This window comes from Echiichthys vipera (assembly GCF_963691815.1).
Source record: "Echiichthys vipera genome assembly, chromosome: 16".
Taxonomy (NCBI): Eukaryota; Metazoa; Chordata; class Actinopteri; order Perciformes; family Trachinidae; genus Echiichthys; species Echiichthys vipera.
Window position 1 is genome coordinate 3,538,953 of NC_139841.1, and position 27,170 is coordinate 3,566,122.

At 41.2% G+C, this 27,170-nt stretch overlaps 1 protein-coding gene across 2 annotated transcripts in view; it reads right to left on the reverse strand.

Moving 5' to 3' along the window:
* Positions 1–27,170, reverse strand: part of megf10 (multiple EGF-like-domains 10) — a 78,505-nt gene that overhangs the window by 33,440 nt on the left and 17,895 nt on the right. For both annotated transcript variants that reach the window (XM_083930178.1, XM_083930177.1), the window contains exons 4-6: positions 23,710–23,810; positions 19,156–19,248; positions 2,145–2,391 (exon numbers count right to left, since the gene is read on the reverse strand). In XM_083930178.1, coding sequence (XP_083786304.1) covers positions 2,145–2,391; positions 19,156–19,248; positions 23,710–23,810 — 441 coding nt within the window. The remainder of the gene's footprint in view (positions 1–2,144; positions 2,392–19,155; positions 19,249–23,709; positions 23,811–27,170) is intronic.

Genomic DNA, 27,170 nt, shown 5'->3' on the forward strand with positions numbered 1-27,170 from the left:
TGTGGGTCTGTGAGTCTGTGGGACTGTGGGTCTGTGGGACTGTCGGTCTGTGGGTCTGTGGGTCTGTTTCTGGGGGATGAGTCTGAGAGAAGAACAGGAGCCAACAGGAGAACGCAGAAGACCAAAGGGAGCTAGAATCATCTCTCTGTTTATCTGCTGCAGGATCTATTTATAGTTCTCAGTCATGAACAGGAGTGAAACCCATTCAGCAGCGACCCAAGTCCTTCTACTGCCTCCATTTATTAACGCTCATGGGTCGACTCAATGGGTCCATTCAGACCTGAACATGTTCTATGTCAACAAGATCCAACAGAACATTTTCACCTGGATAAACCCAATGTTTATGAAAATGAGCACAGAGGTTATGAGATTATGCCCCGTTTGCTAATGTTTACAAACAATTTCAAAAAACACATTACATGTTTGGTTTGTCTTGATGTAAATAATCAACTCAGTAATTTTCATGGTGATGTCTGAAGGTGATCCCCCCTATTTGCGTGAGAAAAATAATAAATAGGTGAATGCATAGGGAATATTTGGGTCTCTTTTAGAAACTTGGAATTCTATAGGGCTTTTTTTCCCTTACTCAGGATGTACTGAGTACACAAACTCAGTTGAGTTTGCTTCAGGTGCAATTTGTTCAACCTTTTTTCATAAAGTGACTGGACTATGTAGGTGGGGTCAGACAGCTTCCTGTTGCCTGTCACATAAACATCTATCAGATCTCCACTGAATGAAATGCTATTTATCAGCCTGATGTATTCATGTAATGACTCGGGCCACATCAAACTCACTTACATTCAGAAAGTCATGAATTCCAAACACGAGTACACAGTCAAAATTACTGACACACCTTTCATTCATTGATCCGTCAGGTGTAATCACACTTCCAAAGGTCTTTAGTGTTTCAGATAGCCCTACTTAAGGTAGAACAAAACATAGCCATGTAGATGGAAATAGGTGTGTGTAAGAAATACATTTTAGTTAATGGACTAACAGTGGAGCCGTGTGATAAGGAAGGTTTTCTGACTGAGAATGCTTCAAATACACAGGCAGTGAAAACCAACACAGATACACCAGATATCCATTAAGGTAATTAATCACAGCCTGATCAGCAGAATATTGAGCCTGTTCCAGTCTGGCCTGGCTCCTTTAGGCTCCGTTCACACTTCAGGTCTTAATGCACAATTCTGATTTATTGCTCAAATGTGATTTATTGTTTGTGTGTTCACATTAGTCTTTAAATGTGGCCTGTCTACATGTTGCTGTGTGAACAGCTCACTATCCTGAAGTGACATACATGAGCAGTTGATCATTAATGACATCACACCACAGCTGTGGTATTGGCAGCTGGTTTTGTAGGACTTTATGGCGTAATGCTGAAACAGTGTGTGGCGGCTGCTGGCAAATTTGTGAGCGGGTGATATCACGAAGAAGGAAGAGGAGAAAGAAAATTCATATTTTAATGATGGCTCTATGCGAAGCAATAGCGGCAACATCTGTACAGAGGAGTATTGGCTACGATAAGACCCTTTAACTCTAGCTTGCAGTGAAGTGTCCCCCCAAATACTAATGAGGTCTAAACTTCCCTCTCCCTCCACTGGCCTCCTTCTTCACTGCTGTCCTCCATGTTTGTTTTGATCCTGTTCCTGGCTCCTGCCTGTGGCACACTTTTTTTTTAATCAACTATATTTGGCATTAATTTACAAAACAGTGCAGCGCGGGTCAGATTGACGTCAAAGTCTCATTAAATGTGACCTGGCTGTTCAAAAAATTCAGTATCACATTTAAAAGTGAACTAATTCTGATTGGAAAATGTCAGATTCAATGGGACTTGTGCTGTTTACACTGTCAAAAGCAAATCAGATATGGGTCACATATGAGGTGGAAAATCAGATTCAGGTCACTGTGAACTGCAGTGTGAACGGAGCCTGAGAGGACCCATATAAGAAGATGAGCTCATACTCTGGCCCAAAACAAAGTCACTTGAGAAACTGGCTTTGGAAAGACATTGTCAAGCATGTTAACATATCGACATAAAATACAAAACCGACTGCTAACCAAGCATAAAAAGCTTTTACTTTAATGTCACTATTGGGATTAGAAACAGACTCTCACTTATTCTCTCCTCCTGAAAAACTTACAAAGCACCAGTGTATCCTGGTGAGCACTTGCATTCTCCGGTAACATGGTCACAGGCGGCGCCATTCTGGCATTGGCATTTCTGCTGGCATCCATTTCCATAGGTGCCCACTTCACACTGGGCCTCGCAGCGCCAGCCTCTGTATCCAGGAGTGCAGATACAGGCTCCAGTGATGGGGTTACACAGTGCTCCATTCTGGCACTGACATCTGTTACTGCAGTGGGGACCCCAGTGGGTACTGTCACACGCTGAGGGGAAGAAGAAGGAAAAGAATCAACACTGAGTTTATGTTGTTTCACAGGTATCAAGGCGCAGGTCACAGGTTGTCATCTGTGATTGTTGCCAAGCTTCAAGAGGGGGTCTGAAGTCAAATGAGCTGATCTAAGATGCTGGAGAGCACGTTATTCTCATCCTTCACTGTTCACCCTTTCACACCAAACCTGATGACAAGTAATATCACCATGTCGATCTGTTAACACAAGATCCAGGGTTAGTATGAGTCACATGTTGTCAGTTCTGTTGTGCAACCCTGATCTTTAAGTGTGTCTAGGACAAATCCTGCTGTTGGATCTGCTTCACCAGGAGCTGGTGTTATTCATGTTTACAGGGTATATTTATGGGTGCTATACTTTCCTAACCTGACTCCGCCAGATTAATTGATTCTCAGGATTCTCATTGTCTCAGCATATCCATCTTGGAACTCTGGCTTGGAGATCTTTTGGGAAGGGGTGAAAATACTGGTTGCTGATTGGAAAAACCATCAAATCAACCAATCAGATCAACGAAGCAGTTAACAACATCGAGGAAAAGCTCAGAAAGGAAACAACATGTGGGTAAAGGATATTTGCTCTTTGTGTAACGTGAATTTACAGATCAAAGGCACAATTTCAGGAGCCCGGTCCATATTCAACAGAAAGATCCAGAGAAAAAAGAGTTAGTGAGCGGCTGCTCCATAGCTGCTCATCTCATCCGTGGAAGCCGCCATGTTGTTTACACTGAACAGTTAGAGCTCAGAGATCAGGATGGGCTCACGAGGCTACTACTTTCATATTTGATAACCAAACCCATGAAAGGACCAAAACCAACAACTCGTTACTACATCTTTCAAAACATTCATCAAGCTCCAACTTATATTGTTTAATGTCAATCCATCATGAGCCAATGCACAGCCTGCACCTACTTTGAGATTTGACTGTGTGTGTGTGTGTGCGTGTGTGCCACTACAGCGTTCATCAATCTTCAGACAATTCCAGAAGCAGCCAAAAACTCAATGACTGTGGCCAGGCGGGCTACGACCTGAACCCACCTCATTAACCTTTGGCTGCTGGATGGCAGCTTTAATCAGACCACACCTTAAATACATGAGCAAGCTCTGCCATGTGTCTGGCCATCCCATCACCACTGGCAGTGGAAGCGTCACCATGTGTAGCCACAGTAAACTGGTAAACCTGAGAATGTGTTGTTTAATTCTAGATGTGTTTCATCTTGTCACGGCCCACTCAGGGCCTGGCAATGACTGGGGTCAAAATAGGAGGGAGTCAGAAAGGTTTACAGTGACTGCCAGACCTTTCATTATGGGACTCTGCGTCATGGAAGTCTATATTCAGTTCAGGGGAAAGTGAGATATTTTACAAGGAAAAAAGACAGAAACCGAGGGTTTAGATAAGGATTTTTAACCTACACTGTGTATATTTATATTCATGAAAGGATCATTCTAGTTTATTAAAACTTAACTCATATTTAACTTAATTTAATATTTTTGTCTAACATTGATATTGGTTATGATAACAGTGTACAATGTAAGTAACTGATTAGGACACCGACCAAAGCACAAGCTCAACAAACTCAGACAACATATATTTCTGCTGAAGTTGACTGCTACACTACTGCGTTTATATGCAGTTTGAAAGGGCATACTCCGCTTTCTCAAACACCATGTAAACACCATACCCCGGTAAAATCAGAGTTCTCATACCCCAGTTAACAGACCTAGAGAGCACATAAACAGCGTTCTCGGGTTACTATCGGGTTTGGGGTGGTGGCTTTTGACCCGGAAATACAATAAACCAGGAAGCAACGGCGCCTAAAACAACCTGAAAAAAACATAATAATAGAGTGTTACCTTTAAACCGAAGGAGGCCTTTGCAACGGCAAGTAACATCACTACCAAGAAGACCTGTTTCTGTCGTAATTCTGTCCAAAAGTCGGCCGTTTGTGATTTTGACAAAGGTGAACCAGAAAATAAAGTTTTATTCAGTTCAGCTGAATGTTGGCAGAGGGAGCGCCACCTACTGTACTGGAGGGAGAGTTATTCCGTCATTTTCCCATTCAACTCCTGCTCATGTATATGAGGGGAACCATTTTCGGGTTACTGATGAGCACGTAAACGCACTGACTTTTGATCATGGCATGCACATCTCAACTCACGCTTTGATCATGGTGGAGTTGGCTGACTGATCTACAGTAAGTACAGTAGGTCAGTGGCAAGCCCCCACACAATGTGTGTGGATTGGGCACCAGTGTGACTCTGCAAAGGTGCTCAGAAGACTGCACTCTTAAACAAATAAAGTATTACATTGTCAACAATTCTGTAATAATAACATGGTACCATTTGCACAATGTGCAGATCGATGACATTGATCTGATCAGTGCCAACATGGAGAATGCTGTGGCCTCCATTGGAGGCTTCTGCTGCGGACGCTCCTTTGTCATCGACCATCAGGTAAATACAAAATGATTTCCAAGTTAAATAAATGGTGAACCTCCATTTTGCCATGGACTGCTCTCAGTTCTCTGGCTGCAGACACACAGATACTTAAATACATAGCAAAATACTCAAAATGGCCTCTGAGTGGTTCCTGCTCAGGACCACTGGATGATCGCACACACAGTTAGAAAACACGTCAAAGCTCTTTAAGAAGTATCCAAAACCAGATTTCATGATCCAGAATAGCTCTTCACTGTCACTGAAATAAAGACCAAGCCCCCACCACAGCCACTTCCTGGGTGATCCAATCAGGAAGTGCCAAAAACGGCAGCTCTCTGAGTGTCCACTAGGGGCAGATTTCATAACAGAGCAGTTTCTGATTGAACCCCATGTTAAACAGGCCGTTTTCACACCATCATTAAACCTGTTTAAGGCCTGGGACAAAAAAACATTTAGTCTGTATGTTTAGGTCATATCTCCATGACAACACTGAGGGGGTGAATTGTTTCGTACCAGGCTAATTTTTATGTTATTGGAGGTTAAAGTGTATGAATAATTAGGGGCGTGGCCTCCTAAATGACAGCTAGCCTCTGGCCCTCACTTCTCCTCGGAGACTAGTTGCCAGGATTAGCATCATTAGCATGCTAACTCCGTCATCTCAACCTGGACTGCAGTCATTCGTATGGTGGTGTTTCCATAAGTGACAAGATGGTTTGTACTTCGATCAACTGAAACAACAGATGGTTTAGGAACAAACCATGTTAACGTTTTGTTTGGCTAATTAAATAGCCACACTTGCACCATGACTTGCAGTACAGCCTGCTATCTATGGCACATACACTAGATGCTAATCTGGAGCAGCAGGAGGATTCGGACCGTGAGGGTCGGAGTTGTACAGTAATATGAGCATGGTACTAAATATACTGAATATCAGTTTAAATCATAGATCATGAACGCTGCCTGCACTTCGCTACCAGAGCCAGTGTAATCTCTATTAGATGATTGGATCAAGTAGAGAGAACGGGCCCTGGAGGAGAGGCTACGTCCATTTTTTTATACAGTCTATGGTCAGTGGTCTGTCGGTAAACTGTGGTAACACTTTGACAGTTTGGTTATAATTCTACCTTTTAGCTTGGTTGTTTAGAAACTTTGTCCGACTGCAAATGTTTCTGATCCATCGGACTTCTTTTAGTGATGTCACTGTGTTAACATGTCAGTATCTAACTTGAGCAGGACCTCAAGATCAAAGTTGAAATAAAAAGGAAAAATCCATTCCCACAAACTTCTGAGCAAACTTCATCCACTGATGAAGGCAGTGAGGGAAGACTACTCTTTCCAAGGACAAGAATACATTTTATTCTGAGCAAACTTCTCATGTATGCTGTAGGACTGTTTTGGTGTTGCACAACAGATAATATGAGAAAAATGTTTTTAATAAAAAAAAACTTCTAACTTCATCTGAGCCCACAATCAACGGCTGTCTTTGGCTTCCTAGAGCCTCATCTCTGATCCAAATAGTACTGTGTCTGCTAAATAATAAAAGTGGTTTCCCATGTGTTCTGTTGGTTCCTGCAGGCTGTGACCGACCTCTGCAGCTGATTGTGGTTTCACTGCTGTGACTCGAATATACACATGGCAGCTGCAGTAAAACTCAATGATTGCAGTGACGGTGTCCTTGTGGTTTATGGACAGATGTGACTTTCTTTCTGGGTGTGGGTTTGAGGTGCACTGTCACTCCAGCAACAGCAGCAGAGAGGGACTCAAGGTAGAAAATAAAAAATGAATCGAAGTCTTTTCCACCCACCTTCGGTCGGATATTCATTCTTGTGCAGTGGGAGGAAGTGGAGCTCCTCCATCTTGGACAGAATGGGCTGCTTTGTGTCAAATTTGGTCAGATAGTAGCGCTATAACAACAAACTTTACATTTTGGCCTGTAACTATTAAACTGAGTCCAGAAAAAAATCCTTTTTCATTCAATGATAAATTTTCATTTTGAGTTGTGTCCAAGGCTGTAGCTTATATTACAGCATGTCAAATCTCCTAAACACTTTGTGTTATTGCAACCACATTTGGTGGACATGTGTAGATATGTCTGAGTGGACACGACACATTTGGTGTCATTTGGCCAATAGTTGGCGTTGTAGCAGCATCATCTAACGATAAAGGAAGTAACTTGTCTCCAAAACAGTTTCTACCTTGAAGTATAGTTACTTACCTGAATACCTGAATTAGTAAATGTCTGTCAAATTGTATGGTTTAACTTTTTCCCCGTGATCTAGCCTAGTGTTAAAAAAAAAAAAAAAAATATATATATATATATATATATATATATATATATATATATATATATAAAATCGTAATATTGAATCACAATGCTTGTAGAATCACAATGTTTAAAAATATACATATTGAATTGACACCCAAATATCATGATAGTAAAGCATATCATCCTATAGCCCTTGTTCTAAATTCATTTGTAGTTTGTTTCCACCTGATGAATGTAAGTCCTTCTCTGTATTTTAGCTCTGGTTTGGTCTCTCGGCTGCTAAATGCTGCATTGTTCACCAGCTCTTTTTTCACTGAAAACAGCCGCATGCTGCTGCTGGAAATCAGGTGAATAAAAGCAGACTTGCAGGTCCATCAAAACAACGAGCTTATAGAGGCTAAAAAGCTAATACGAGTTGGTGATAATTATCTGTGGGTTCATCATTACAAGTGACCCCGTGCACATTACACACAGGCCTCGTCACTTGATCCATTGTCAATATAAAAATATTGATGGGTGTGGCTTTGAGTTTTTTTAAGTCAGTTAAATTAGGTAATTAATTTGTTAGGATGAGTTTATTCTTTGGGGACAGTATTTTGATGTCGACGAGATGAGGCTGAAAGCTCCAGAAAAAGCTATAAGTGGACCTTTAAGTGTAATTCTGGTGAAAAATCATCCCACGGTCTTTTTCAGCAATTACATAAATCATATAAGCCATCGAGACAGTTTTTTTTGGACTCTACTATGAGAGGAGCTGGTACAGGGGCCAGTAGGTAAGTCTTTAAAACACTCTTTTAATAAACTCTGGGTTCACTAACTACGTTGTTAGTGCTTTGTTTTCTGTGTAGGGACTCTTCTCATGCTGCTGCAGAGGTTTGCTGTTATTTTCAGCAGTATTAGTGGTTAAAAAAGACCTTTGAATGCCTTCACCGTACTGCCCCGAGCTAATCACTGTTGGCCACAGCCGGCTATTAGCGACTCTCCCGAATTTCTCCGTTAATAGTTGTTGCACAAAAAAAACTGTCTCCATGGCTTATTTGATTTATGTAAGTGCTGAAAACATTACACTCTAAGACAATTTTTTTGTCACAATGTTATTTTCATTATTTAGGTTTTGGTCACTTACATTATTGTCATATAGGCCACAACTATTCCTGCAAACAGTGCCATAGGGATAGTGTATATATTACTGATATTGTATGAATATCCTTTGCGCTTAGGGTCCTCTCCTCTACTACATAAACACAGCCTGGTGTTATGTGCCCAGCATACAGAGTAACACAACCATCTCCAACCCTTCCACAATTCTGAAGTTGTTCAAGTGATTAACAGGCTCCTTTTATTCCCCTGCATTAGCCTGCTTCACTCTGACCTGATAAAAAAGTGCATGCGGTACTTCCTTTTCCTCAGGCAGTCTGGCTCTGTGTGACAAACAGTGGCGAGTACCGAGGGGGGAGGGTTGGGGGACAAAGAGGAGGAGGGGATTAGAGATAATAAGATGCACATGTAAAACCCTCCTGCATTCAAATCTGCCATCCTGGTACCTTTGTGAAACCTGACCTAGATCGAAGAAAGGCCAAACTCCAGGAGCTTGGGGCTCCTCATCTGCTCGCTGAAGAACAGACTGTTCTCTCTCATCGGCCTATTCAAGAAGGTAGTGAACAAAACAGACTGCACCGAGCCAGAGTTTGGTCACAGGGCTGTCTATAAGACCTCATCATGTTATCCAGAGTTCATGTGTCATTATCCACTGCAGGGAACAATATCGAGTGAATATTTTGCATACATGCTTGTGCATTTGTGCAGACACAACAACTTATAAAAATGTTTAAAAAAAAAAAAGCTTCTTCACACCTTAAACCAAGGAAGAGTTGAGGGGGAGAGGAGTCAGTCAAGTAGGGAACAAGTCCTGAGCCAGTAACTTGAGCTGCCAGTTGTTGAGAGTTGGCTCAGCTCTGAGTGTCCACACTGGGGAGGGATTGGGACCAAGATGTTTTTCCATCTATTCAGTGATTACCCAGTCTACCAGGCATGGTGCACTCATGGGAACAGAAAACGCCTTATTCACTGATACGGACGATTTCCACTGAGAAAAAACATCTGTAGCATTCCTCCTGTTTTCCATGTTGAGCAGGAATGTGTGTCCTCCTCCAGACTTTTATTGTCATCACACAATAAAACTTACTATTAAACTGTGTCTTTACACGAAGCAGGCTTTTAAATGTACAAAGCAAAGAACTTACACCCCAAATTATCCATTTTCTTCTTTAAACTGCACTCCCTGATTTTGTTTTAGTTCTCAACAGAGCTCACAAACTGCAAAATGTCCTGATCGATGTCACTAGCAAAATGAAGAAGTGTATCCTTTAACACTTGCATGGTTAGTACTGTTACTGATACTGTTACTTTTAGTACCTGTGAAACAGCCATGTGATGCGAAATCCAATTTCCTGCATTTCTACATAAATTTAGGGACTACGTTAACCAATACAATGCATTAATACTTATATAATACACGCAAAAATATTTTTTAATGGTCATCATGCTAAATTCTGCCAGAGTCATATTAAATATGCTCAAGAAAAAGGGGTCTTAGGTGGCGTAAACAACAATCTCCGTCCACACAAGCATTTTAGCTTCATATCAGAAACATCTATGTCCATATTAATACGCTGAAAACTTTAAACAGAAAGGGAATTGTCTAATGTTACTCTCTGTTTGAAGGTGGCTGTATAAAGGTGGCTTTCACACCTGAGCTGCTTGGTCCGCTTTAAACAAACCCTGGTTCGTTTCCGCAGTCCGGTTGATTTTGGTTGGTGTGAAAGCTCAAGCCAACTCTGGTCGGCCTGAAAACGTGGGTCTCCGTTTGCTTGCAAGAGAATCCTGGTGCGGTTCATTTGAGATGTGAAAGCCTCAGACCAAATATACCGTAGGAAATGAACCAAAAAACACTGCACCAATAACCATAACTTATTATAACCACACCTCACTCATCATCTGTGTAACAATACAATGCATCGTGGTCTCTCCACTCATCAGGGCCCATCTTCTCCGACTGTGCGGTTTCACTCTTCTCATTTGGAGAATGAACAGCTCGACAACTCTCAAAATGGTGACATATTTATTTGATAGGACCACCAAAACAAAACCATAAACCATAATTGGCATTCAACTTCTCTTAGAGCCTGAGAATTAAGCAGATTTTGTTCTGCTTAATTCTGCTGCTATAGGCCTAGTCTGCCGGGGGATAATACTTTTCCAGATACTCTGAGCTTCTCTCCTCTCTGTTTGTATCATTCATGTCTCATCAATGCATGTTACTAATTCAACTTCTTTCCTGGAGTTGTTTGTGCTTTGTCGTCTCTCAAGTTTCTGCTGATCGTGGTGGTACCTGCTGCCGTGGTCCTGCATGACGCTTCCTGCTGCTGTTATTACCATAACTCATATAAACAATCATTAGTTTTATCAATTATAAGATTTGTAGCCATAAAAACACCATCAGTGTTAAGTCTTATTATATCACAACTGTGATTACTCGTCATTGATCATATTTACCACCATAATTATCATTGTCATATTCTATCACCTTAGCTGCAGTTGTTCCTAATATTCCGCTATATTAACTGCCATAACATAAAAGTCATATTCACATTACTATAGATATTATTATAGTTACTGTTACTTTTGTGGTGGCTTGCATCTCTGGAAGTATCTCTCTCTCTCTCTGTCTGTCTTTGTCTCTCTCTTTCCATCTGTCTGTCTTTTCTCTCTTTCTCTCTCCTTTTGTCCGTCCTCCATAGAGCCGGGTCTGTTCCATGTTTCTGCCTGTTAAAGGGAAGGTTTTTGTCCCCACTATGTGCACAAGATTGCTGTTGCTGCTCATGGGGGAAGTGTTGGGTCTCTGTTAATCATAAATAAGTCATAGAGTGTGGTCTGAGATAACTTTTGTTAGGATGTGGCACTATAAATATAATATAATATAATTGAATTGAATTGAATTGAATTGAAACCCCAAGACCACATAAATGTGGTATTGATCCATTATTTCACCTTTGTTGCGAACAAACATTGCTAGGTTACCGAATCGATGCGGCTACATTGACGGCGTGTTGTTACAATGTTGTGCAGTGTGAAATAAACGTTTCACCTCAAATTCTACAAATTCAATGTATCCCCTCAAATCTGTGGGTAACTTGGGCGGGACTAGATAAGCTTTTGCTTCTCCAGCTTTCCCTTTCGAACATGTGAATTGTATGATTTAAACTAAGATAATGTGTGATGGTAATGGATCTAACTGACATGCCTGAAATAAACAAATAAATAAATAATTAAAAACAACATACTGAGGAATTTCTACCCCTGCATCAACAGGAGCGTCCTGATGGGGAACCTCACTGCCTGGTATAGAAAAAGCACCAAACAGGAGGTGCCCTATTCTGCCTAAAGGATATTTACACCAGGCGCTGAAAGAATAAGTCTAAGAGAATCATTCAAGGTAAAAACCAAGTGGTAACAGCCTTTTGACCCTGTTGAGGTTGGGAATAAGGTATCAGATACACCAGGCCAGCACGGAGAGACTCAGGAGGAGCTTCTACCCTCAGGACACTGGGCTCCTCATTTCTATAAACCGATTCCGTAGAGAGATGTAGAATCTGTAGGCAACGGGACGAGCACAGCCTTGGTTGCGTGCAGGTAAACGGTCTGTGTGGAGGGCAAACGAGGCAGAACACATCAGCTGCCATACAATCACAGAAGCCATTGGCTATATTCTGATGACGATTAAGCTTTTCATGAGCTTTTTGTTATTATTTATCTGCATTCATATGCTGACATAGTAAGTGCAAACATAGCAATCTTTGATTGCACTAATAAATTAGTTAATAAATTAATTATAAATTAATAAATTAATAATCTTTTCACATTTTTCACCATTTTTTTCACATTTTTTTCACATTTTTTTCCACAGTTGTAGACATTTATTTGCACACGTCACTCCTATGCTCTGTGAACTTCACTGGCTTCCCATTTAACAACATATCCACTTCAAGATCTCCTCCATCACCACTCCCCCATTCCAACACCAAATATCACCAAAACCAAGTATCGCACTCTGGGGGACAGAGCCTTTGCCATCCCGGCCCCTTCCCTCTGGAACCCCCTGCCCCTCGCCATCCAGAACTCAGAAACACTCCCATCATTCAAGAGTCATCTTAAATCCCATCACTTCAGGATCACCTACAACTCAAATCCACCATCTCCCACCCTCTGTTTTTCTATTAATGAGATGTTCTTCTGTTCTAGTGTTTTTTAACGTGCTTGCTGTTTGATTATTGACTATTTCTGTTATGTGTATTTCCTCTAAAGCGTCTTTGAGTAGTGAGAAAAGCGCTAAAAAGTGATATATATTATTATTGTTATTTAAAAAATTATAATTGAGTAAAATAAATATAATTTGTTTTTATTTTTATGGGTGAAGGAAAATAATGTATTTTTTCACTAACTTATTGGGGTTTAAGGGGAAATGTATAAAACTTTCCTTTTCTATTTTATTATTTCAATGACAGCATCATTTATTGATCTGATCAGTTATACTTCTGATCACTTTTACTGCCTTTTTGCCTTTTTTGGACTGAATATAACAACAGCTTCAAGACCAGCTTCAAGACCAGAGAGCTGAAAAAAGTATGGTATTTTATATTGAAGATTTGTGCGACTTGTGCAACGTTGATGGACTCGTGTTGAATAAAATCATCAAAAACTGTGATGTGAAGATGACAAAATGAAGAACTGTGGGTCGATTGGTTAAAACACACATAATAGAGGATCTTACACAGAGAGTGTAAGACACAGTGCATGTTGTATTCTCACAGCTGAGCTTGAGGCCTCCTGAGTATCTTGTGTCATTATCATGTGTACTAAATCACAAGGTCCAGTGCCCCAGGTCATTTCCTACCACACCATTTTCTCCTCCTATTATTCCTGCTCCCCCTTGAACACAGCTTTCCCCCATTTCCTGTTCTTGGTCCCCCAAATTGATCCTCAGACATATTGTTGAGGCCCGCTGACCTGTAAAATACAGTCAATGCTTCAGAGCCTTTGGTGGCTCTGGAAATTAAAGATATGTTACTGAATGGGACGTTGTGAACAGAGGCTGAATGAACTGACTGACCCAATATAACTACATACACACAGAAACAGTTTTCCCCTTAATAATACATTTCAAATAAAAACATGTCACTGCATATATTGATCATTTTACTCCTATAGCAGCATAATATTTCCAAGTTCAGTGCCACTGGGCTTGTTCTCTCATGACTGACTGGGAACATCCCAGACATGAAGCACACATCCTTCAGCCCCTCTATCACAAGTACTGATAGTAACAGAGCACGGTCTCGACTTCAGCCTGGTGCTGATCTTTGAACGGTCAGGGCTGACTTATTGTCCCAGAGGCACAGAGCAGTGGTTACTGGGGAGGAAGAGATTAAGATTCCTAATAAGATTAAGATGAATAGTTAACATTTAAGATAAAATCATCCGTTTTGTCGATTTAGAAAACCTACATTTTTAAACTTGGTTACTCTGGCAACCAAGGGGTCAATGTATGGTAACCTAGCTGAGTTAGAATAACCCAGTAAGACACAGTGTTTATATTAAGGTAATAATGTTGCACTCAGGGTAACATTGTAAAATCAATAGCCAATTTGGCTGGTGATGAATGTAGAAAATAACACTGCGTCTGTTTGGGCTGCAGAAACGATGTGACATCAGTTTTGCCAGATTTGGCTGTTTTCCACCAAAACATTTGGGCAGTTTTGTGCGTTTGTCTTGGAAAAGTTATCTTTATCTGGCAACACTTGTAAAACTAATCCTACATTTCCAATGAACACTATGTTGTGACGTGTCATACAACCATTGACTACGTGCATAGAGTGCGTGGTATCGATTACGAGCGAGCTACGCTGAAACAAAGAAGAGCGTGAAACTGAACAAAACAGCTGAAACATTAAGTAGTAAAGTCAAAGATAGTTAGGAAAAACACTAATGTGGAGATATTTTTGTGGGGTTAAAAAAACAGGAGAGTAAAAGAGGAAGGCTGAAGATGGGACAATGAAGATTAAAGAGGAGGGGAAAAGAAGAAAACGAGGACTTTTCATCGGCTCGTTAGTGGCTCATATTTGACCAAGGAACAAATATAATGTACTGTAAGGATTACACAGGGACTTGAACAGACGACCCCCTGGTTCTCATGCCCCCCACGGACTGATCTAACTGCCCCGCTATGAACATTAAGGTGAATTTACTAATCTATACAGTTTTCATGCTTGATGTTTTAATGAGCAGCATGAGATGAACACAGATAGCATTTGACGACAGTTAGCAATAGTTTTCGGTATTGGTATTGTTAAAACATGTATATCTGCCATAACACAAATAAAAACAACTGAAAGAAACATGGATACCTAAATGTGTTTAGTGACACAAAAAAATTGGCCATCAGAAAATCTGATTGGCTGGTAACTTTAAAAATCTACTAGACTTGATGTGGGAACTTGTAAAACAAAAATCTGAACTTGCACGTTTACATTTTCACTTGTAAAAAACACTTTGAGCTCAATTTGAAGTCATAGACAAAAACAACAAAAAAAAAAAAACCATGAGCGCTTGTAGGAAAAAGATTTAATAAACTTAAGCAAACAAAAGCTCACATTCCTTATAACGTGCAGTAGCAAAATTAACTTGCGCACTGGCTAGTTAGAACTACCTGTGTTAGATAACTAGCTTAATGTTAGCTATGTAACGTTAGCGTAATTACTCTGGTCAGTATTCAGATGCAGTTGAGATTTTAAATGCAGCTTCAGAGTTCTGTTATAGAGGACTCACCTTGAAAAGTAGCTAAAATTAAGAATTATCTTTGAGATATTAAACTATTACTAGTGATGGTAACTCATTTTGGTAGCTGACATTAAGGCGTTAGCTCTAAACTAGCAGCACTGGTGATTGTGCTACTAGCTGTTATTTAATCATGTGCCATAGTCATGTGGCAACTTAGCTTTTGAATTTGTGAAGGAGAACATTAGTATTTTACTTGGGATGCGACAATTGTATGCAATCTTGTGCCAACACACTGGGCTCTCCAATGTCCTGGTATTGTCGTTGTTATATTTTTCTTCATATCAAAAACTACCACGTGCAGAGCCAAACCAACAATTAATGTAAATACTAAAACAGTCGGAAGGTCAAAGTGTCCTTGGGCAAGATACTGAACCTCCTGAAGGCTGTGCCATTGGTGTGAGAAGGAGAGTTAGGCCCTGTTTAAACCAAGCCCCAACCACAGTGACTTCCTGGTTGATCCAATCAATCAATCCAAGTGCCAAAAACTGCAGTTCTCCAAGTGTCCACTAGGATTTCATGATAGAGCAGTTTCTCATTGACCCCCGTGGTAAACAAGCATCATTAAACTATTTAGGCCTGATACAAAAGAACATTCTAGTCTGTATGTTTAGGTCATATCATAACACTGAGGGAAGTGAATTTTTTTTGTACCAGGCTAGTTTTTCGTCAGCCAGATGGACGTATCTCCCTCCCCCCAACGTCACATACATGCCCTTTTTTGGTCAGAGGAAATGAGGCTGAGTCAAGTCTGACAAGATGGAGACTCCCGTAGGCGAGGACGATTGGATCAAGATGAGAGAACGGACCCCGACTGGTATGCTACGTCCATTTTTTAAACAGTCTATGGTTTAGCGGAGACGAGCTAGAAAGAAAACGCAAAAATTGCGTTCTAACTTTTTATTCCGTGTTTAGCCGAGCGTCTTTGGGGGGGAAATCTGCATGTATACGGTGATACAAAAGTGTGTGAAATTCAATATAGTGTGCACGTCAGGTGTGTAGGTGGAAATGTGAAGCATGCAACAGCACCCAGAGCTGGTGCATGCATATAAACGTCCTTCTCCTCTCCCTAACAGCGGAGAAGCAGGACGCCGTACAGTGTGACAGGGATCTGCAGCACGGTCTGCAACCTCCCACCGCCTCGGCTCCACCCAGGACACTTGAATGTCCCACTGATGGAAACAGTCCCACAAGTTTGTTGTTGTTTACTTGCTCTGCACACGGCTTTTACATGAGCCAGCATGAGCAGATCAGAGCATACTTTACACTCTTGACACTCAGGACCTCACGATTGCCAATCACACCTCTTTCTTTCACTGATAAAGCATCAAATTCCATTCATTGTGTTCATTAAGTTCCTATTGATAAGAGAAACCTTTAACTGTGTGTGTGAGAGCAGACAGACAGGCCGGGTCTAGTGGGGCCCAGGAGAGCCCCAGGGCCCAGACACAACAATAAGCTCCTTTATTTCAGCCTGAAAGTGAAGACAGCAGGGGCACACCCTGGGTGTATGGGCCTGCATGGAAACACATTCACAGGCAAAACTAAGCTCTCACCAGAGGTCCCGTTACACTTTCTTGTCACAATAATCTATTATTACCCATCGATTAAATTGTTATTAATAATTAGACATATTCAATAGAACTTAATGTTAATTTGTTCATTTTTTAATAATAAATATAGAAAACAACCTATCGGCCATGGAGAGAAAAGATACCAACCACCAACCACCAACAAGGCAGAGGACTTTTTTTGTTTCCATAGTGACAGTGGAGGCAACACACAATTATTGGGCTTTTCAAAGAAACAGACACAGCTTCTCTGATGAAAGCTGATAAAATATCTGTTGATCTCTGGCCTCTCCAGTCAGTCAGCCCTGTGATCCGGCTGCAGGGCGGTTTACAGTTTTTTCATTCACCTTATCACTTTCACTATAAGCAGCAGGCTTTACTTTTTGCTTTGATTCCAAATCCTCCCATTGCCTTGTCGGTAAACTCTCCTGACTCCTGCGACTGTGCTGCTGCTGTACGGCGCAGAACTTTCAGTTAACTGGAGGGGTGTGTATTAAAGTTACAGCCGATCGCCCTAACTGCTCTCATCTGTCAAATGAGGCATAGTCTTCAGATTTCTCCATCATTGCTAACCTGATCATTGAACATTGGAATATTCTCCGCTGAGGAAATGACTACGAGGACTTCTACAGATTTTAGTATTGCACTTCTATGAGTAGAAAGAAAAGAATGGTCAACATAAAAAGAGCAGAAGCTGACATATGCTCACTTGTAGTCCCTGTATTCAAAAACACAGGATCCTAAATGTTCAAACAATACAGGCCCTCCTTCAAACTCCATGTCCCAGTTTCTGTTATAAGGTTATAACGACTGAGTCTTTCAGAGATGCTCCTTTTCCACCCAATTATGACACTCACCTGTTTCCAATCAACCTGTTCACCTGTGGAATCTTCCAAACAGCTGTTTTTGAGCATTCCTCAACTTTCCCAGTCTTTTGTTGCCCCTGTCCCAGCTTTTTTGGAACATGTCGCAGAAATCAAATTCAAAATGAGTGAATATAATAATGGTTGATCAGTTCGAACAGTAAATAGCTTTTCTTTGTATTGTATTCAATTAAATATTGAAAAGGATTTGCAAATAATTGTTTTCTGTTTTTATTGATGTTTTACACACCGTCGTAACTTCATCTGAATTGAGGTTTGTCCATGTGAATTCCAAGCCAAGATTGAAATAAATCTGATGACACCACTGTGACATCACCAGAGACTATTTTCTCACCCAGAGTCTAGACCAGGCATCTTGCAAGTGTTTTTCACTCTCACAATGCAGAAGCAGTGCCAATTCTGGGTATTTCTAGATGTAGAAGACTAACTTTTTTCGCTTCATGTGCCACTGAGCAACTTTCATAGGATGAACGGGGCTCCTCCTCGGATGCTGTTTCCCCTCTTTATACATCCATGATAAAAGCCCCAACCTGCTGAGATATATAACGGTCGGGATGTTGGGTCGGTCAAACACTGGCCTTTCCCCCAGGACAACAATGAATGGGTCTTGTGTGAAACCATAGACAGTTTAAAAAATGGACGTAGCCTCTCTGTCAGGGTCCGTTCTCTCAACTTGATCCAATCGTCCTCGCCTACAGGAGTCTCCATCTTGTCAGACTTTGATTCCGTCTCATTTCCTTTTTACCAAAAAAGGGCATGTATGTGACGTTGGGGGGAGGGACATACGTCCATCTGGCTGACGTTTACCACCGAGGAGAAGTTAGGGTCAGAGGCTAGCTGTCACTCAAGAGGCCATGCCCCTAATTATTCATAAACTTTAACTTCCAAAAAAATAAAAACTAGCCTGGTCCAAAAAAATTCACCCCCTCTGTGTTGTCATGGAGATATGACCTTAAAATACAGACTAGAATGTTTTTTTTGTCCCAGGCATTAAACAGGTTTAATGATGCTGTAAAAACGGCCTGTTTAACATGGGGGTCAATGAGAAACTGCTCTATTATGAAACCTGCCCCTAGTGGACACTCAGATCAGTTGATCCAATCAGGAAGTCGCTGTGGTGGAGGCTTGTGTGAAACCAAAAGTCAACGGTGACATGTTTTTAAGTGAACCAATTTTTGGCACTGTCCTAACCCATAGTTGGCAATTTTAAGCAAATCCATGATCTTCACATGTTTCAAACTGTGGCAGATTCAGGGAGTGAGAGGTTCAGATGGATATCAGCCCCATGTCTGTGTGTTAAATCAGAACTGGAGTCAGGACATGATTAGCCTAACGTAGCATAAAGACTGGAAACGGCTCACCAGACTGTCTAAAATAAAAAAATATACCTACCAACATCTCTGTATCCCACTGATTTACACAATATATCGAATGTCTTCATTCTGTCCACAAATAGAAATGTAAAAAGCACTGTGCAAAACATTTCATTTTTACAGCAGCCCACTTGAGGAAATGTGTCGGCATGTCTGAAAAACATCCCCATGACTGTTGGTGTGGTACAGTGCAGTAGTCAGTAAGATGACACCACAGTCTGTTTTCCTCTTCTTCTGTTCACAGTGCTTTCACAGAAAACCAGAGTCAAACACACAAAGACTTGAGTGCTCACAGACAGCAACAGCTGGAGGACTTACCACTGGAGCAGTTGGAGCCCCCCCAGCCCGGCTCACACTGGCAGGTGTTGGGGGCCATACAATGGCCGTGAACACAGCTCTCTGCACAATGAGCTGGACATGGAGAAGACAGGAAGACAGAGATCAGTACACTCACAAAGACTTTTAAAAAATGTCTGCATTCATATGAGTTATGTAGGGACAAACACATAACAATGTATCGATTCAGAGCAGAGCTGTAGAATTATGATGTGACATCTGAATCTGACTTACTAATTATGACTTGCAACTCTACTTCAATGTCGTGAAGACGTGACTTGACTTAATCAGGAATTGCTTTCGGATTTGTCCACTTGGTTTTAAAGTATGCCACTCTGTTATAAAAAATCAATGTTCTCATCTCTTAATGATTTTGGTGCAAAAACAGCTTTAACCAGCTTTGATGTTCCCGTTCATAGGAAAATGTAGCTGTCTGTTGCAATTTCTGCTGTTCTATCTGAGCGACGTGTTGGCTTTAGTGAATATGATCAAACAAATGTTGCCGACTGTGACTTTAAATGAGGTCTACATATAAAAAGTACAGTTCTTTTATGCTCTGTTCTCTGCTCAAAATGCAAATAAGGCGCTGCTTTTACAGCCAGACTTGGATGTGATTTATGATGCTAAATACAGAAAAGGCTCATCCAAGCCATAATTGATTGTGATTGCTACCATTGCGTAAGTGATATCATTACATCAAGTCAAACACCAGTCTCTACAAAGACAACTATTATGCACAGGCAGTAAGACTTGTCTACAATGTGTTTTCCCTTCTATTAATATAAGTCTTTTGATTTTAGTTTTTTTGAATTATGTTTTTCATGTGTCTTGTCTTTACTGTAAGACTGTGTGTGTAACTCTGGGTGATAGCATGCCTGTATATTGTTTATGGACATGGTGAAGATGTATGGAAATGTACAGGTGGCATTGACTATAAATTCCTTGAACCCTTGAATCAAAACCAGAATCAAAAAGTTATTCACAGTTATGCCAACCAGTCAAGTTGCAGTTGCAACTGTCCAGACCTCCATAATATATGTAGTGAAGACTTTGAAGGAATTTACACGTCTTCAGATCTCTACAATCACCACAGTTTCAAGATCAGTGTCACCAGTTCAGTATCTGACCAAGGCTCCGTTCTCACTGCAGGTCTGAATGCTATTCTGATTTATTGCTCAAATCTGATTTATTGTTTGTGTGTTCACATGTGGCCTGTCTACATGTTGCTGTGTGAACAGCTCACACTCCTGAAGTGACGCACATGAGCAGTTGATCATTGATGTCATCACACCACAGCGGTGTTTACGGAAGAGAACATGGCAACGGCAACCGGTATTGTATATAGTCTAGCTTGCAGTGAAGTGTCCCCCCAAATACTAATGAGGTCTAAACTTCCCTCTCCCTCCACTGGCCTCCTTCTTCACTGCTGTACTCCATGTTTGTTTTGATCCTGTTCCTGGCTCCTGCCTGTGGCACACTTTTTTTTTAATCAACTTTATTTGGCATTAATTTACAAAACAGTGCAGCGTAGGTCAGAATGACGTCAAAGTCACATTAAATGTGACCTGGCTGTTCAAAACAAATCTGATATGTATCTGATTCAGTATCACATTTAAAAGTGAACTAATTCTGATTGGAAAATGTCAGATTCAATGGGACTTGTGCTGTTCACACTGTCAAAAACAAATCAGATATGGGAACTGTGAACAGCAGTGTGATTGGAGCCTAAACATCTCCCCTTCTGTTTCTGAGTTATGAAACATTGGCTTTTGACCTTTTGGATAGAAACTGTCATCACTTTGTCATTTTATCCTGTTAGACAATTGTGTGAAATGTTTTTATTTGTGTAAAATGTTTTTATTTGTGTAAAATGTTGTCATTTGTGGGAAATGTTGTCATTTGTGGGAAATGTGGCCACATTTGAAGAAAATCACACCAGATATTCCTGAAGTATCATGTTAACGAGAATGGGACGGACGGACAACCCAGAACTAACACGCCAGTTTGTATCCACCTGATATTCACTCTGTTTTTGGTCCCCAGCAGCTAGTGTCTAACTAATGTCTCTAACCAAATATGAATAAATAATGTGATTTTAATGAAAACTAAACTCCTCCTCTCTGACATCAGCAGATGTTTATAGTACTATGTTGCTAAATCCCTACATCTGTCATTACTGAACCATCACACTTTTGTCAAGGCACTGCAGTATTTTCTGAAATTCTAATGCTTCACAGGCACAATGAACGATGTGTACTATATTTAATCTTGATGCAATTCGACTTCCTTTCCTATTTGACTCCCATCTGGAAATGCCATGTTGCCTGGAGTATCTGCAGTGTTTTGTCGTGCAGCTTAGTGAGCTTCTAGGAGCAACATGTGACAGTTTCTGATACAAGAGAGCCCTTTCACTCTAAAATAAATTCCCCTCTGATCTCCCGGGGCACATTATCACAGCCCCTGCATTAATCACACCATGGTTTCCATCTCCACCAAAGCACTCAGATATAACGACTACTTCCACCGTCATAAGAGCAGGCTGTGTGTTAACATAATCATTTCTTTCACTGTTGCTGCTGAACAACAGTTGTTTTTGCTACTGGCCACTGTGGCTTCACACCTGCTGCTGCCTGGTGGCTACTGAGAGGGAGGGGCGGGGGTGCACAGTGGCCTCATTGGCAAATGAAGTCACTGTAATGCAAACACATGTAGAAGACAAAGGTTCTTCTTTCTGACTGTAGAAGCAGTATGGAATCACATGCCACTCTCAGGCAATGTAGTGACTGTGAAAGCTGTAGAATATGATTCACATCATTGTATATTCAGAGAACTATTCAGACCTTCATTGTGCATTTGTCCTTATTTGTTTGTCTTTCATTTATCACCTGTCTGTGTGTCACAAAATGACAACTGTAAAAATTGCAATTGCAAAATCGCATATTTTAAGTACATATTCTGCAATCCATGGGATACAGCTCTTCATATACAGGATTTAGAACAAAATCTTAAAAAAAAAACATGTCAGATGTGGATGAGCAGGTTAAACACTGGCCTTCAACTCAGGAGACCTAAGGTTTGAACACTGTAAGATACTGATTTTACATTTAATTTACTTATTATTTTCACAGTTTGGTTAGGTTAAGACAACAAAACTACATGGTTAGGTTTAGACACCTAAACTACATGGTTAGGTTTAGACAACTAAACTACATGGTTAGGGTTAGACACAACTACATGGTTAGGTTTAGACAACTAAACTACATGGTTAGGTTAAGAAAACAAAACTACATGGTTAGGTTAAGACAACAAAACTACATGGTTAGGTTTAGACAACAAAACTATATGGTTAGGTTTAGACAACAAAACTACATGGTTAGGTTTAGAGAACTAAACTACATGGTTAGGTTTAGACACCTAAACTACATGGTTAGGTTTAGACACCTAAACTACATGGTTAGGTTTAGACAACAAACATGTTTAGGTTTAGACAACAACACTACATGGTTAGGTTTAGACATCAAAACTACATGGTTAGGTTTAGACAACTAAACTACATGGTTAGGTTTAGACAAAACTACATGGTTAGGTTTAGACAACTAAACTACATGGTTAGGTTTAGACAAAACTGCATGGTTAGGTTTAGACAAAACTACATGGTTAGGTTTAGACAACTAAACTACATGGTTAGGGTTAGACAAAACTACATGGTTAGGTTTAGACAACTAAACTACATGGTTAGGTTTAGACACAACTACATGGTTAGGTTTAGACAACTAAACTACATGGTTAGGTTTAGACAACAACAAAGCTACATAGTTAGGTTTAGACAAAACTACTTGGTTAGGTTTAGACAACAAACATGGTTAGGTTTAGACAACTAAACTACATGGTTAGGTTTAGACAACTAAACTACATGGTTAGGTTAAGACAACAAAACTACATGGTTAGGTTAAGACAACAAAACTACATGGTTAGGTTTAGACAACTAAACTACATGGTTAGGGTTAGACAACAATCATGGTTAGGTTTAAGGAGCAAAACTACACCCTCCCTACTCTGCTGCAGTTGCTTTTGACCCGAGTAAACCAGGAAGCAGTGGCGCCGAAAACAACGTGAAAAAAAACAACAATAGAGCATTACCTTTAAACCGAGGGAGGACAAGGTATCTCGGATCTTACTGCTGAACACACAGCCATACACAGAGTATATTATTCTGGCTTGTAGTATTATATCCATTTGTGGCCCAAGGACAAGGCTCATGATCTTCAGTATACAGTTATACTGTAGACTCTTCATGATTTGGTTGTCAGTTTTTGGCATATCTTATATCTTGTGTTTATGTATGTCAATCCATTCACCCTCACGCTTAATTACCTTTTTAACCAAGTTTGAATGGTGTCTAATTTCGGTCCAATTTCTGACAATGTGACTATATATGGACTTCTCCATACATAAAGTAGCTGCAGATATGTGTGTGTGTGTGTGTGTGTGTGTGTGTGTGTGTGTGTGTGTGTGTGTGTGTGTGAGGATACTCACGAGCACAGATCTCTCCATTCTCGTAGAAGCCTGGGCAGCACTGGGACTTTCTCCTGTACATGGTCTTCGCTCCTCTTCTATAGGCTGTCCGATAGCTTACCCTGCACACAGACAGGAAGTGAGATCACATTCGGGATGAGCCACCCAGTAAAGGGAAGGCAACTGGATGCATACTCAATGTTGGTAATTCTGTGCTCATTTTGTGTTGTGATACAAAATGTGGAGTGCAAAGTGGAGTGTCTATATATGGAACCAGCTTTAATCCTTTAACTCTGTCCTGATTGAGACCTTGTGAGGCCTAAACCAGTCAGTCTGTTAAATTATGCATAATTAAAGGTGGAGTCAGCGATTCTGTAAAAATTGTGTTGCTATTTGAACCCAACCTCCAAACACACACGCCCCTCTGTCAATGCTCATTGAGCATTAGCATGTAGCTTCACTGTCCCTCTCAGTCCCACTGCCTTTCTCTCATCTATCCATGGCCCCTCCCCTGTCCTGTGTACCAGTACCTCAGAAAAGTGTTGTGTTGTTTGGTTCCCATTTACAGAGCTGTCTGAACACTGTTTTTCCACAGCGCAGACACAGACAGCTACCAGACCATGAGGAGATATTTGGTGAATTTGAAAAAAGTGTCCTGGATTAGAAACGTGACTTTACCTTTAAGTAAATTCTTTTAATCCATAGTACCATTTTAGAAGTAAAACGGAACATATTTTTTTATTACAGTAACAGTAGTGTATTGCCTTGGTCTACTCTGCACTGTGTATCCCCCCTCTGCCTGAAACGTTTTTTGTCAAAGCATTTGAACTTAACCCACCTAGGCTCATTACAGCTGATTTTACCTCAGTTTGGCAATGGCTATTTTAATAATGTTGCACATTTCATTACATGTCAACTCAAAGTGCATTACATTGAAGGGCAAAATATAAAAAGCATGACCATGAGAACATAGGTAACATAAACAACACACGTAAGAATACATTATGGCCATGAGTATAAAAGAGAACCAAATCAATTAAGGGCGGACTCACACTGTCCTCCCGGACCGAGACCCGGACTTTAGGGTACTTGTCCCCCCTCCCTCTCCCCCCCGCGCCCCAGCCCCGTTTGTACTCACACTACCAGGGCCTCGGCCAATGCTTCTTGCTGTCCATACGCCTTCAAGCCGTAACACGTCACACGCATTGATTGCGTGTGTGGCTTTGTTTACAAATCTTTCCACAGACCTCAGAGTTTTTGTGCATCTTGTCGACTGTTTTTGAATATTTTCATCCGACCAAATCTGCAGTAAACACAACGTGAACCTTTCACCACCATTGTTGTTGTTGTTAAATGTCCGCGCATGGTCCGTCCTTCTATTTACATGTCCGAACAGGCGGACATAACGCTACTGCCGTAGGGATCGTGCTCGTGCTCGTACACGTGCGCACGCTCGTGCTCGTACATGTGCAAACGGCTCCGCTAAGGGCGTGATCACACTGTCCTCCCGGACCACGACCCGGACTTTAGGGTACTTGTCCCCCCTCCCTCTCCCCCCCGCGCCCCAGCCCCGTTTGTACTCACACTACCTGGGCCTCGGCCAGTGCTTCTTGCTGTCCATACGCCATCACGCCGTAACACGTCACACGCATTGATCGCGTGTGTGTGGCTTTGTTTACAAATCTTTCCACAGACCTCGGAGTTTTTGTGCGTCTTGTCGACTGTTTTTGAATATTTTCATCCGACCAAATCTGCAGTAAACACAACGTGAACCTTTCACCACCATTGTTGTTGTTGTTAAATGTCCGCGCATGGTCTGTCCTTCTATTTACATGTCCGAACAGGCGGACATAACGCTACTGCCGTAGGGCTCGTGCTCGTGCGCGTGCACGTGCGCACGCTCGTGCTCGTACATGTGCAAACGGCTCCGCTAAAGCCCACCTATTTCAAGCGGGCCGTGGCGGCCCAGCTGGCCCCAGTTGAGCGCGGAGCGGGTGCGCTCACACTACTTAAAGGTACTAGGCTTTAGCTGAAAAACCGGTTTTGGCCGAGGCCAAAAGGACAGTGTGAGCACGCTAAAGCCCACCTCTTTCAAGCGGGCCGTGGCGGCCCAGCTGGCCCCAGTTGAGCGCGGAGCGGGTGCGCTCACACTACTTAAAGGTACTAGACTTTAGCTGAAAAACCGGTTTTGGCCGCGGCCAAAAGGATAGTGTGATCACGCCCTAAGTATACACCCAACACAGAAGTAAAAACACCAAAAACATTAACACTATCTACAAGAAACAACACACACACACACACACACACGCACACACGCACACGCACACACACACACACACACACACACACACACACACACACACACACACACACACACACACACACACACACACACACTCACACACACACACACACACAAATGAACACAGATGTGATGGAGCTCAGGTCATCAGGCAGCTTGTTCCAGAGAGCAGGACCACACTAACTGAAGGCCCCCTCACCAGACCTGGATCTACTTCTTGGTAGAGCTAGAAGACCTCTGCCTGATCCGGTTATAATCAATGAACAAGTCAGACATGTAATGAGCCAAACCAGTAAGTGCTCTATAGAGGATGAGCAGGATTTCAAAGGTGATTCTGGAGCAGAGGGGCTGCATGAGAACTCACCACCTACAGGTCATTCTCTAAACAGTTAAACAAATGGCTGATTGGTAAGCCAATCTGTCTGCATTAGACAAATGGAGATAATGTGTATGATGCTTATGATGACATAATGCGTCATATGTGTGTATGCTTATGTATGCTGCTATTGTCTGTCCCTGCTCTGTTGTGCTTTGTTCTGCTCTGCTTTTATTGTTGCTAATGTATTTGTCCTGTTTAAACTATAGTTTAGGTCTTTTTTCCTACTTTTATCACATGTTTTATACTGAAACTGATGATTTAAACCTGCGTCTTGATTTTAGGATGCTACTTTTCATCTGGCCATGGACCACAGATAAAAACTAACCTCTTGGCTAATTCTGGCATATTTACAGCTATGTTCATCAATATGCACTATCCCTGAAAAATAAAATGAATAAATAAATGACCAGACCTTAGTTCATTAGTTGAATGGGATGATCATTGCATGTGTATAGGATACATTTATATTTATACACCTCTTGGTAATATATCCCACTTCAAATGTATTTTTGGATGCATTTCATTACATACAACATACATTCCCACAGTTTGTAGGCTACATAAATGCCTTTTTATTCCTTGGTTTGGGCTACATGCAGCAAAGGGCTAACCTGACTCGTCAGATGGTTTGTTACACTGAACCAACTGAGAAGCCTCCATTGCAAACTGATTGAGAAAAAGGCAGGCGCCTTTCAAAACATACATGAGAGGTGATTGAATGAACCCAGTCAATCAGGAGAAGAGAAAAAACATATTTCAGTGTCGTTCTCATCTCTCAGGGAAGAAAAACTCCCCAGTGTT